The sequence below is a fragment of the Sphaeramia orbicularis genome, chromosome 12, assembly GCF_902148855.1.
Source record: "Sphaeramia orbicularis chromosome 12, fSphaOr1.1, whole genome shotgun sequence".
Classification (NCBI taxonomy): domain Eukaryota; kingdom Metazoa; phylum Chordata; class Actinopteri; order Kurtiformes; family Apogonidae; genus Sphaeramia; species Sphaeramia orbicularis.
The window spans coordinates 21,364,187-21,377,293 of record NC_043968.1 but is presented as its reverse complement, the minus strand read 5'-3'; the positions used below and the strand labels follow the sequence as shown (position 1 = coordinate 21,377,293).

At 36.5% G+C, this 13,107-nt stretch overlaps 1 protein-coding gene across 1 annotated transcript; it reads right to left on the bottom strand.

Moving 5' to 3' along the window:
• Positions 1-6,111: 6,111 nt before the first annotated feature.
• LOC115430105 (uncharacterized) lies at positions 6,112-9,380 on the bottom strand. Its single transcript, XM_030149998.1, has 4 exons — positions 9,103-9,380; positions 8,268-8,322; positions 8,001-8,042; positions 6,112-7,398 (listed from the first exon to the last, which is right to left on the bottom strand). The coding sequence occupies exons 1-4, from the start codon at positions 9,337-9,339 to the stop codon at positions 7,007-7,009; spliced, it is 726 nt and encodes a 241-aa protein (XP_030005858.1). The 5' UTR covers positions 9,340-9,380; the 3' UTR covers positions 6,112-7,006.
• Between the last annotated feature and the right edge of the window lie 3,727 nt (positions 9,381-13,107).

Sequence of the window (13,107 nt, the reverse complement as noted above, 5' to 3'; positions counted from 1 at the left end):
TTTGTCCATCCGAAATGAATAGGACCATTTTCAAAGTCCAACCATTCCCACACGATTGAACCTACAATCACGCCACCTGTGCAACAAATGCACAGCCTGGCACAAAGAATAGGAGTGTGACATCTGGCACTGATATCAAGTATGGTTTTCACACACAATGTGATTGATCAAACCACATACACACAGGGTGCAGAATGCTGACAGCTGATTGGCTGAAAACCTCTATACTCTGTCTCCACTCTAATTCATGAGAGGAGACTGTTTCTTCTCAGAAACCCTAGAAACAACTCTTTATATTTTTCACATTTCTGGGAATTCAGCAACAATGTATACATCAAAATGTTGGAAAAACTGTTTTCTTTCAAAGACTAATGCACATGTTCTTAAAAGTTTTTGCTTTTGATCTACAGGCCTCTAAGTGCAGAAAATGCCAATTTTTTCCTTATTCACACCCATGTTAAATTTCTGTCACTAACATGTTTGAGAAACTCCACGTCCCCACAATCACTGCCTCCTCAGCTATCACTTTTTTTCCCACATATTATAGATCGATACATTCACATAACTCACTACAAGTCTCACCTGCAAAAATGTTTGAGATAGGATGTACGGTTATGGATTGACAGCTATTTGCTTGAGGTGTTTTTTGTTTTTGTTTTTTTTTCCCGGAAATTTAACATGTCTCCTTCATAAGAAGGAATGTTTATAAATAAGTTTTCTTTGTGTGTTTTGCCTTTTCATGTCATGTGTAGGGTGTGAATTAAGGTGTTGAAAAACAGTGTCAATAATTCAGCTCATTCATATTTTTTGTCTTTCCTGTTGTGCTATTGCACAGTAATGGCAAAGGTTATAATCAACGTGTATGTACAAATGCAATGTGGAACAACATAACATTTATCATAATATACACAGTAGGCAAGCACAGGGGACTGCATTTCCTTCAGGAAAAATGCACATGTCTAGTTTTATTTACACTTTACACAGTGTCACAATTGTATTGGAATTGGTTTTGTACATGCTTTTTGGAAAATTAATGTGGTACTTTTTACTCATTTTCACTCATTAAAATTCTTGTCACAATTTAGAAAGAAAGTTAGAGGCCAGTAGCTCCTGAACAGCTAATGTCAGAAGCTCACACTTTGGCTCAATGCATTCATTTCACTCTCATTCCAGATGGTATCAGTGTTATGATATGCACCATTACCTTCTGCAGCAAAAGAATGCCAACACATTTCTCAGTTAGAGTGATGTTCTGGGGTTTTCCAAATGATCATTATCACATGACACCTTTATTTTCGTCTTGAGTGTGCAGAAAACATTTCTCTGAAAGGTTAGATGTTAACTGCCCCTGAATATTTTTAACTAAGTACATAAAGCTATGTCAATAAATAGTTCTGGTATTGTGAATGCTGGCGCACATGTCTTTCCGGCTTTAAGACTGTTCACAGGGGTCCAGGGGAAGGTGAATCAGTTTAGGTAATTGAGGCTGAACTCACATCAGTGTCAGAGAATGATTAGTGTGAGAATAGAGCTACTTCTGACCGCAAGATCTTAAAAAAAATAAATAAAAAAAAAAAAAAAAATGAATTGTGATCAGTTAATAAGGACGGTAAAACTGTCCAAGGACATCTTCCTTCCTAGATACATACAACATACTCCAATCAGTACAAGACACTCAGCAATTGTACATAGTAATAATAAATGATAGTAGATCAAACTATTTGGAGGATTTATCATTTTTAGCTGTGTTCTGGAGCTGGATTTTATATAGACAGATGCTGCGACATGATTGTAGATCTTAATGTTGCTAAGGTTTCATTCTGTGAAGGGTTGGTGACTCAAATATACATTCTTGTATGGACTACTGTGGATGTATTTTGTTTAAGCTGTGTATGCAGTCATCAGTGAAGGATGTAATGCTTGTCTACAGTAGATTTTTATGTGGCTGTTTTAGCACTTGTGTGTTTTTATCAGGAGGAAATCCCAGAACAAGAGCAAAAGCCAAAAGCAGTTCCTGGTTTCTTTTCAGCGCTGTAACCAAGCAGACAAAGATAGACATTTGTATTGCCCTCAGCTCTCAGCAGAAACATCTTCAAGCATTTCTTTACAAATTAAACAGTAGGTTTTGTCATGTCGGCTTCCAGACTGTGTCTGGATTTGTCTGTCTTTTATGTTGTCTGTCATTTCCTGTTTTATTTTGTTAAGTTTCCCTCATGTGTCATGTCTGGTGTCTTTACTTCCCTTCCCTGATTGTGTCCACCTGTGCTGATTACCTGACTCCTCCCTGATTGTGTCCACCTGTGTCCAATTGTCTTCCCGCCCTCTTGTGTGTTTAAACCCTGTGTTTTCCCCTGTTTCTCTGCCAGTTTGTGTTCTACCTTTGTGTGCTCACTTACCGGCGTTTTTGGATCCCTGTCAGTCTGTCTACCCGTTTTGCCTTCCGACCACCGATTCTGCCTGTTCCTCTGGTTCTGACCTGGTTCGTTCATCCGACTTCTGATTCTGCCTATTCCCTGATTACTTCAGCCTCCAACGTGTTACCTTGTGTTTTGACCCTCGCCTGGACTCTGACCGCGAGTAGCTTTCTCCACATGTCCCGTTGCCTCCTTAATTGCCCTCCTGTGTATGACCTGGCTTGTTTTTTGACTGTCCTCTGTTTTGCCCTAGTCGGGTTGCTGTCGGGATTCCTCTGGCTCGGCCGTGCTGACCGCCCGCATTCCCCGCTCACAGCCCGGACAACGAGTCCAGATTCACACACCTTCACAGACGTTAACAATTCAAAGCTGTGTTTTTCCTACTGTGATTGTGTTTAATAAACACTCTCAATTGGTCATCTGCGTTCTGGTCTTGCATTTGGGTTCAGCCTTTGTACTAGTCCCATTACAGTATTAAACACAGACAGGATAAACAGTTCATACAAAGGGGTCTTGAGTGAATCCTCAAAGGATTGTTTGCGTGGATTCGTCACGGCGTCCGAATCCAAAAGAGGAAGCTCACTGCCCGGGTCAGGAGCACACGAGGGGAACCCGACATGAATCCGGGCAAAAGGGTCGAACACCAGAGGGGCAGATCAGGCTGAAGTACCGGTAGGGAGTCAGGCAAATCTCAGAAGTCGAGGAACAAACAGGATCAGAAGAACGCTGGTAGGTAAACACACCACGAGGGAGGAATACGAACTGGCAGAGACACAGGGTTTAAACACACAAGAGGGCGGGAAGCCAATTGGACACAGGTGGAGACAGTCAGGGAGGAGTCAGGTAATCAGCACAGGTGGACACAATCAGGGAAGGGAAGCAAAGACACCAGACATGACACATGAGGGAAACTTAACAAAATAAAACAGGAAATGACAGACAACATAAAAGACAGACAAATCCAGACACAGTCTGGAAGCCGACATGACAGGTTTTGGAGAAAAAATACAAACATTACCCTTACTGTCACAGATGCATAGTGCAAATGCAGCAGCTCCAGAAATGCATCCACATGTCTGTTAGACTCCTACCTGACCAATGATGGATGATTCTCCCTTTATCAGTGCTCTTATATTACATCATTATTATACAGACAGTACAAATATTAAAATCTGATCTGTACTTTAAACCCTAGATGACATGTTTGAAGAGGTTCGGTGAAGATTTTTGAGTACTCCATTGACACTGCACCAGTTGAAGTTAGTACTGACCTTCAGGACAAAGGATTTATCTCAGTACTCATCCTTCTTAGCAATTTACCTGCAACGATTCATCATTTCAATATGGAGATCAGAACAATCCATTGGGGTTACAGGAGTTGGATGAACACAGTTATTGTGGAAAAACAAATTCTGTATCAGATGATTTAAAGTAGGATGTAATTCTTTGTTCATGCTAGAACCAGTGGGATTTGTTCCGGTAATGGTGCTGGTTTTGTAATTAAGTGGAAATGATAAGGGCTCTACAAACAATTGTTCTGTAACATTTTGGTTATCCTGTCTTACCTTTTGTTCAGTATTATTTTTAGCCATGTAAATAAGTTATAAATTTTTTCACTCTAAATATGTTTATCATCAGTCTACATGACTTTTGTGCTACATGATGATAACTTAGGATATTAAGACCACCCCTGATGTCGGCCTATAATCCCACAAATGTAAAAAAAAAAAAAAAAAAAAAAAATGGTATTACTGACTTTATTTTAACTACTCATACATTATTCCTGTGACAGGCATTAGGTAAATTTTTGGTTTATTTGGTTTTACATGTGAAGTCTGACTCTGCAAACCTTCACAAAGTCAATACTCTTAATAACAGATGCGTTTACAATGGTGTTAATTATAAAAAAGTAATAAACACTACACAAGAAATAAAATAGAGCAATATACAGTATTACATAAAGAAAGACATGGTTTCAGTCTCCTATAAGCTTCCTTTTCCTGGTGTTGATCTTGTTCTCATTCACGTCAAGGATCTCAGGCATCGGGACCAGAGCTTGATGGCCCTGGTTGATGTCCATACACATCATGATCATCATATTATGACTTCTTCCTAATGTCTTAACAACAGTGTCATAACAATAATGCTGATGTTTGGAATGTTGTAGGTAATGCTCATAAATTGGTTTGATATCACATACTTGGTTGGTTTCACTCAAACTGTGCTGCAGTGATTTAGGTGGAACATGCAAACATTCACCATGTGGATGAGCAAAATTCATGTAGCACTGAGATAAACATGAACCAATACAAATAATTATGTCATTCAGCTCTGAATATGTGGCATTTTGGTAACTGATATAATTACAATTCATGACACTAGTATTTAGTCCTGCTTTAAAATGTAGTTGTTGCAAAAGTCATTCAGATTTACAGCAGTTTAGATCAACCATTTGATCCATAACATGCATGTCTTTGGACTGTAGAGCTGTGACATCTGATGGAAACCCACATAGAGTTGGAGAGATGACTGGTACTTGTACTGCACATGCTCTGCAACCATCAAAAAGTAAAAACAGGTGCAATATACAGTATATTCATGAGAAGTTTATTTATATGTTACAATTTACATGCAGCATTCAGGAAGGCTTCATAAATAGCAGTTCCCAATTAGCCAAAGAATAAAACATCATCAAAAAAACAAAATCCAACAGCATTTTGTAGAGGTTGAAATAATTCCTCTATTTCTTCACGTTGTAGTCATGACCATGAGTACAAAATTATTTTGTTGTCCATTAGTGGCAAACCAATGTAGCTCTATCAGTCCAATGCAATAATGACAAACTTTCTTAAAAGCAATCCAGTCTCAATACAGTGAAACTCATCTTCTATAATAAATACACAAACGGTATATTACAATAAAGCCCAACTTAAATATCCATATATTAAGCTTGAGTATGCACAATAAATTACTTTTCTGTATGAAACCTGCATTTTAACAATGTATCCAATAAGTTTCCTCCATGAATGAACATCCGAATATGAACCTGAAATTTTCCTTTCCTTTGAACTTCAGAATTTATAACAGTGAAATCTATATATCTGTCTACAGTCACTCAACTTCAAGTATAGCTTGTTGGATTATCATCCTATAGTTTACGTCACTAAATGCAGAAAGACATGTTTGTATGGGTTTAGAAAACATAACAGTAACTAAAAATGTTTCAGTAAAACAACAACATAACAGTGTTTATCTTATCTAGGCCACACTGTTAAAAAAAGACCCATAGTTGAATATTCTTGGACATATTAACCTTTACAATAAGTGGAAATCTCACACAGCAACTCACAAAGGCAATACCCAGGTCCTAAAAGATTGATGACACATCACAAAGTTTCAGTCCTAAATAACAAAATGAGCCAAGAAGGCTGTAAGTTTTCAATTAAAACTGGAGTTGGAAGTGGAAGAGACAGAAAAGGACTGAGAGTCGATAGAGATACATCATCCCAGCTGCCTCCTTTGTCAAACCTGAAAATGTATTTTTTTACAGATAATGTGAATTTCTTAATATCAAAATAACTTGAACGTTAACATTGAGTATTAAGGTCAAATACTTAGGTGTGATCATCAATTCTAAACTCTGCTTCAAACAAAAAGTAAAAAAAACAAACAAACAAACAAAAAAAAAACAAAAAAAAACAGGTAAACAAAATTTTATTTAATTCATTTGATTTCAGGCAGAACAGAAATAACTTGACACCTATAACAGCCAGGATGTATTTTAACACACTGATCATTTCATACATGACCTACTGCATAATTAGCTGGGCACTGGCATGTAAAACCACTTTAAAACCCATAGAAACAGCATGCAAATAAGCTTAGAAAAATGTAGACAAAAAAACAAAGACTCATTATCACTGCAGTATCTTAAAAAAACATAACTTATTGAGCTGGAAAATGTGATAAAATATGTAGACTATATCCTGGTCTTTAAAATCCTTCATGGGTCAGCCCCTGCCCCATTACAGGAATTTGAACAAGTGACCTAAAAACAGATCAACCAGGACTAGTTCCCAAGGTGACTGTATAATTCCATCTGGAAGACAGGTTGTTTTCATACTTTGCCTCTCAAACCTGGAACACATTACCAACCATTATCCGTGACCCACACCTCATTCACTAAACATCTAAAATCATGGTTATTGGACAATCAAACCTGCCTCCACAATCTCATATAAAGTCATCTGGCACTCTGAAATTGTGTATCCATGTATGTATGTATGTTGTGTACAATATAGCATACATGTATATTGTGTTTTATTTGTCTATTGAATGAATAAACTGAATTGTACTGTTTTATGCACTGGGGTACTGGATTATACTGTAGTTTACATGAACTATGTTGTTTTATGTAGGGACTAAAGATGGAGATAAGCCTTGGCTATAATTTTGCATATTGGCACATGTTGTATTTAATAATATGTCCCTTTGAAAAAAAAAAACAAACTTCAAACACAATTGGCACATTTACTCATCAAAGCATGTCTCCATCTCTTTTGTAAGGTCCCTTTTTTTTTTTTTTTTTTTACCTATGTAAGAAAACCACCAAGCGATGCTCTTGTGATCAGCTGATAGCCATCCTCTACCCATACACTCACATGATCTCCCTCCCGCAGCTCAAAAAGCTGTCCCACAAACATATTCTTGGACACTTCTGAAGAGCACTGAACACCATCCCAGGCCTCTGTCAGGACCTGGGACTTGTTGTAACTTTCAGTCCACTTGTGCAGCTTCATGTGAAACTTTCTTTCCACATTCTCCCTTTGTTGGCAGCCCAAACCTACCCTCACATAAAGAAAATAGAAGCCCTGCTGCCTGATAACGATGGCCTGTTTGTCTTTGTTGTAGATGTAGTTTTCCCCTAACATGGGGCTCCATTCCATGTAGAGTTTGTCTGTTTTGTCTTTCACAGGAACAGACCCTGCAGGACAGGAAGAAAGGGATTTGAAACCACTGATGAAACATCTGAATGTCAGAATCTGTCTGTGTAAACAAGTGATGACATAAGTGCATGATCCTTCACAGTCATCTGCGAACTTTCTATTTTTAAACACTGGCTGTTTGCCAATAGGGTTGCATTTTTTCTTTTTATTTTCAGGAAGCCAGTTGTGACTGTTACTGTGATGATTCATATGGCAGTGTGTAGTTGTTGGCCAGCAGAAAATGATTCGTCATAGAAAGTGTGTTGATGTAACAAGATACAGTCTTATTATAAGAAGATGTTTTTGTGTTATTACAGCATGCATGCTTTCATTTAATAAATTATCACATTACAATGCAACATAATTCATGTTATAACTAGATTAACCTAATCTTCTAATAACAATAAACCTTTCCTGTTTTGTGTTTTCTTTTTCTGTTTCATTTCATTTTGCTGTAGAACACTATGTAATTATTACTGTTGAGCAAATATTTAATAATGACATTTTAAGACAAGTTAGATTAATAACAAACTCACTGCCTTAACCAAACCAAAGAAATAACTTATGTGAATGGAGGACAAACAAAACAGAAATAACTTACAGAAATGAACGCGCATGGTTGAAAGGTTGGTTTGATGATTATCTGTGGAGAGAATGAAGAGACAGAACTTTAACACATAGAAACCAAAAGTAAAATTCATGTATTAGTCATTAATTTGTGCAAAAGAAAAAAGGAAGTCTCCCATGTACAACGGGAACTGTGTGGGGAAAACTAACCTGGATAACCAGTAATTTGAGACATTCTACCCTCCTGAACTGTTTGCATGACAGAGACTGAACTAGACTGTCAGTTAATACAAAAACTTACCTGGACAACGCTCGCTGATCAGCTGGGCATGGGCTGGACTTTGCTGAAGTGTATCCTGTGTAAGAGCACGTTTCATCATTAGTTTCCATTTTACCAACTTGCCACCTTTAGAAAAGTACTGTATTACAACCTGCTGTTGGGTGTTTCTCATTCAAAACAATAATAAGTGATATAGTAAAGGATGTTGTGAAGCAGTGTGGGATCATCTAACATCAAAATATTAAGGTTTTATTCATATCACATGTATATTATATATGAGTATACATATATGTGTTAGGTCATTTCATTGCAATAAAATAGCTGTAAATAACATTAACTTTACCACACAGGATTTGATTAATAAAATTACAGATTTACATTATTTTAAACATTATTGAATTGTTGTTGAAAAACAATATTGTTTTTGAACATTTGATATATATTGTAAGTACTCAAGTTAACCAAGCACATAAAATAGGGGTAGTTTTTTGTGTTTTGTCTAGTTTTTTTTTTAGATATTTTAATGCCGAAATGTAATATTAATATTTATTAGATGGATGCATTGATTTATTCCTATCACAGATTAATCCATTGCCTTATTATGACCCATCAGTCTTTTTGAGATAAACAGCACTGTGTGTAGTGTGACTTAAGATATCATGTCTCTTACTGTGAATACAACTGGGGTTTATAGACTTAAAACCTGGATCATGATATTGCACTGTACAATTTGTCTAGTAAAAGTGAAATATACCTTTTTTTCAACTTATTTATACATTGGATTATTAAACATTTATGCAATAGGCTTCATGGTCTCACAGTCATAAACTGTTTAGAAAACACACTCAGTCCTTACCTTGTGTCCACTGGATCCAAACTCTTCACATTTTTTAAAATCAGCACTGAGAGTCAAAACAAACAGTGTTGTACAGCTGAGCAGCAGGAGCAAAGTGATGAATCGTAGACACGTTTCCTGTCGTTTCATGTCCCGGCAGTGTCTGATAAGGATGAGCACAGATTCATCCACATCTACTACTACATCCTTGCGGCCACCTTGATCTGGAACAGTGTTCCCCATCAGCTTCAGAGCCATAGTGACAGGTCTGATCTGTCTGAAAGTTTGTGTAAAGTGGCTTCTCCTGAAAGAGTCTGTTGCTCAGTGGTGCATGCAGCTGTTTTATAGTAACAGGGGAAGAGTGAACGCCTACAGTGAAATCCAAACTTTGGAATTACCTCATTTGTCTATTCATCAGAACGGAATGAAAAGGAGACAGAGGAGGAGCTGAGATCAACACACATGAGGAAAACTTTAAGACTCAGTTCATTTCACATGAAACAGCACTGGTTATTCTTTAAAAAACAATTAATGATGTAAAAAGACAGTAAGACATTGTGAAGCAAATTATTTTTGCCTTGCTGATGTCATTTATTAGATCCAAATGAAATATTTTTTATCCAGGTTGTTGTTTTTTGCCACAATCACAGCAGTGATTCTGTCTCCCTGATTCTATAATACACATATCTTATTTTCCAAACTGTTTTTATGAATGCATAATTTCACTGATGAAATATTTTCATCAATTTAATTTATTTCATTTAAATGTATTTGTTAAGGAATACTGATTTAATGTATTGCTTTATTTGACAGAGACAGTGCTCTTTAATTAATAGAAACATAAAAAGCTATAAATAAGCCAAAAGAGCTCATTTTCATCTGATTTGCCTGATCTGATATTAATAGGCAGAAGAAAACAGAAACAATCTACAAAAGAAAGACACAATGTAACAACTGATATAATATACTGATAAAACAATTGAAAAAAATACAAAATACAATACAGTGTAACTGCCGCTAATCCTCATTATATAACAGTTCCAATACTTAATGAATATATAAATAAAACAAGATAAAGAAATGTGGCAATAGGCAGGTGCAGCTGAACAAACATGTTCAATGTTCATGTGTGGTTGTTTATTAACTACGACTGCAGCTGTAGTGAAAGAACGGTAAGTGTTTGTTTCTGTAGACTTATATTAAGTTCCAATTATTGAATGGTATTATTGGAAATGCTGACTGACAAAAATCACTTCTTCTTCTAGGAATGATACAAACTCCTCTTATGGTAATGGGTTTTTTGACAGGAAGAATGACCGCCAGAACCGAACCCAACCGGGGCCTTGACCGATGTGGCATGTGTTCTACTAGGTGAACCACTGAAGCATCCTGAGAGCTGGATCTGTCTAACAAAAGCAGGAAGTGGAGGAGGACCTCCAATTTGGAATTCAAAAACGTGAACAAAGATTAAATATTTTATCAAATTTTCCCTCAACCTCTTATTTACAATTTCTCGAGTGTGTATGGAGCCAAAATGATTACTTTAATGTTTGAGACTGAAAATAAAATTTCGCAATGAAAACATACCCTGAAACCAAAAAGAGAAACATTGAAAAATGTGTATTGTAAAAAATTGTAATGGCATCAAAACAGGTGTTGGCATTGATAATGTTTCCCTTAAGTTTAAAACACGGATATTCAATGTTATAATATTTCATTTTTATTATTTTTTTGCATTCTGATGTGTTTTTGAATGAAAATCATATTATTTTTATTTGATGTCACAGTTTTACTAATGACAGTTCATTATATCAATGACTTTTTTTCTTTTTTGATCACAGTTTTTTTATGCGTACTATGGTTTTTCAGTTTCAGGGCATGTTTTCAAAGCAAAATCTTATTTTCAATATCAAACAGCAAAGTCATCCGTTTGGCTCCATAGTATTGAAGCTGTTTGGTTTTTGACCCTGAACCTTTAATGCATGTCCATCCACAGTTTCAAGTGGATTCAGTGTAGTTTTATTAGCCTGTGCATTGCTTATCAGAAAGTAAGTAAAGTGTAGTGTGATTAGTTAGTTTAACCCATAAAGATCCACTGCTACTTTTGTGGCAGCTCCCAAATATATTTGAATATATACTTTCTATTTAACCTTAAGTGATTCATCACCATTTATTATAATATTATGAACTGTATATTGCATTTTAAAATCAGGTACTTTCCTATATTTAAATTACTGATCATATAGATGTTCAGATTCAGATCACTTTATTGTCATTAAGGCAAATCACATCAGAGATGCATTGCAGAACAAAATGACAATGCAGAGTCAGCAATAAAAACACATATAGTTAAAAACACCTGAGATAAAATAAGTTATAAAATACTGGTGTGGTGAGTGCATTGAGTGAAATAAATAAATGTAAAACGAAAGAATAAATAGAGAGTTCTTGCACAAGTAAGTAAAAAGTTATTGCACAGTTTTTCAGAGGTAACTGCACATCCCCTATTTACAGTCCTCTGTTTAAAAGACGGATGGTGGTGGGAAAGGAACTGTTCCTGAACCAGACAGTTTTGCATTTCAGGCTGCTGAACCTTCTGCCTGAGGATAGGAGGGAAAACAGTCCACAGGCAGGGTGAGCAGGGTCTCTAGAAATTCCTTAATGCCCTTGACAGACAACGTCATTCTGCCAAGTCCCTTACCGGAGGCACAGAGACCCTAAATGATCCTCTCAGCAGCCCCTCACCACTCTCTTCAGTGCCTTCCAGTCAGAGGCACTGCTGCTCTCATACCACGGAGAGCTGCTGCTGGTTAGCACATGTTCACAAAAGCTTAAAGTAAAGTTAAGGGGAAAGGGAAGAAATTTTGTGTGTGTATGTGCGTGATTTTCCCTCCATGTGTGCAACAGCAAAAGGTTTCTTGTCTTTTCCTGTTAACAGTGTCAACAAATGAGTATAATGTGCATTTACAGAGATAAACAGAATGAGATAAAACTGGGGAATACCTGTAACCATTACTACAGGACACAAACACAATAACAACACAGCCTTGGGCGTAGCTGGTGTTCAAAAAAATGAAATGATTCATCTTTGTATCAACTCACAAGCATCACTGAATCCAAGGATCTATATCTTTTGCATTCAATAGAGCAGCGGCGTCTTCTTCAACTACGTCATCTGAATCAAAGAATTACAATGAACAGTTCAAAGTTTCCAAGTCATATCTCAAATACGAGAAATGAAAGGCTCTGAACCTCACAAAAAATTATATCAGTGCCTTAATGTGTGCAAGCAACAAGAAAAAGTGACTGGTGGGAACTCAAAGCAAGCAAATTCTCACTGCAATAAACCATGAACTCAAATAACAATGTTCCTCTGCCATGACTGAGCAATGGTCCATGTCTAAACAACCGGTAGTTCTTTATCAGCCGTTGGACTGTCACATACAGTAGCACCTGGTGGCTCCTAACTGTCCTGCCTACAAAAAGTCATCTCATTACAATGCTGTTTTTTGTTAGTTCTTTGTAAAACAAACACCTTAAACTTATTGTTTTACAGCTGTGTATACACATATGTAAAACATAGCAACTATAGTTGCTATTTCTTTATTTATGTTTGCATTTAGTTTTTGATAAAATGGTAAGATTTCACTCTTTTACAATTATATAGGTAATTAATTTAGAATTTGTGAAACTACCATGTGTTCAGTTGTGAAATTAAATATGTAATGTTTAACAGCATACAGAAATGTACCTCGAGTGACTACTTTTTCTCTCCTATATGTGAATGCACTATAATGTACCTTAACAATAATGTCTTCCACAACATTTTCTGTTGCCTTATGTTACTCACGGACACAGATGATCCACTACAACTTTTGCACTGTTGATAGGTGTAATTGATTTTGGACTCTATCCAGTGATCCACAGCTTATTCAAACAGTCTCTAGTGTTATGTGTATAGCAACACACACCTCCCAAAGTTGAATGACTCACTCTAGACATAAACCACAAAAAAGGCAGAACTAT

What these genes read in the sequence shown, in the direction of transcription:
- LOC115430105 (XM_030149998.1), bottom strand. Translation starts at nt 9,339, where the DNA reads ATGGCTCTGAAGCTGATGGGGAACACTGTTCCAGATCAAGGTGGCCGC. An exon ending in TTGGATCCAGTGGACACAAG is followed by an intron (nt 8,323 to 9,102) that starts GTAAGGACTGAG and finishes GCTCTTACACAG; the next exon opens with GATACACTTCAGCAAAGTCC. An exon ending in GATCAGCGAGCGTTGTCCAG is followed by an intron (nt 8,043 to 8,267) that starts GTAAGTTTTTGT and finishes TTCTCTCCACAG; the next exon opens with ATAATCATCAAACCAACCTT.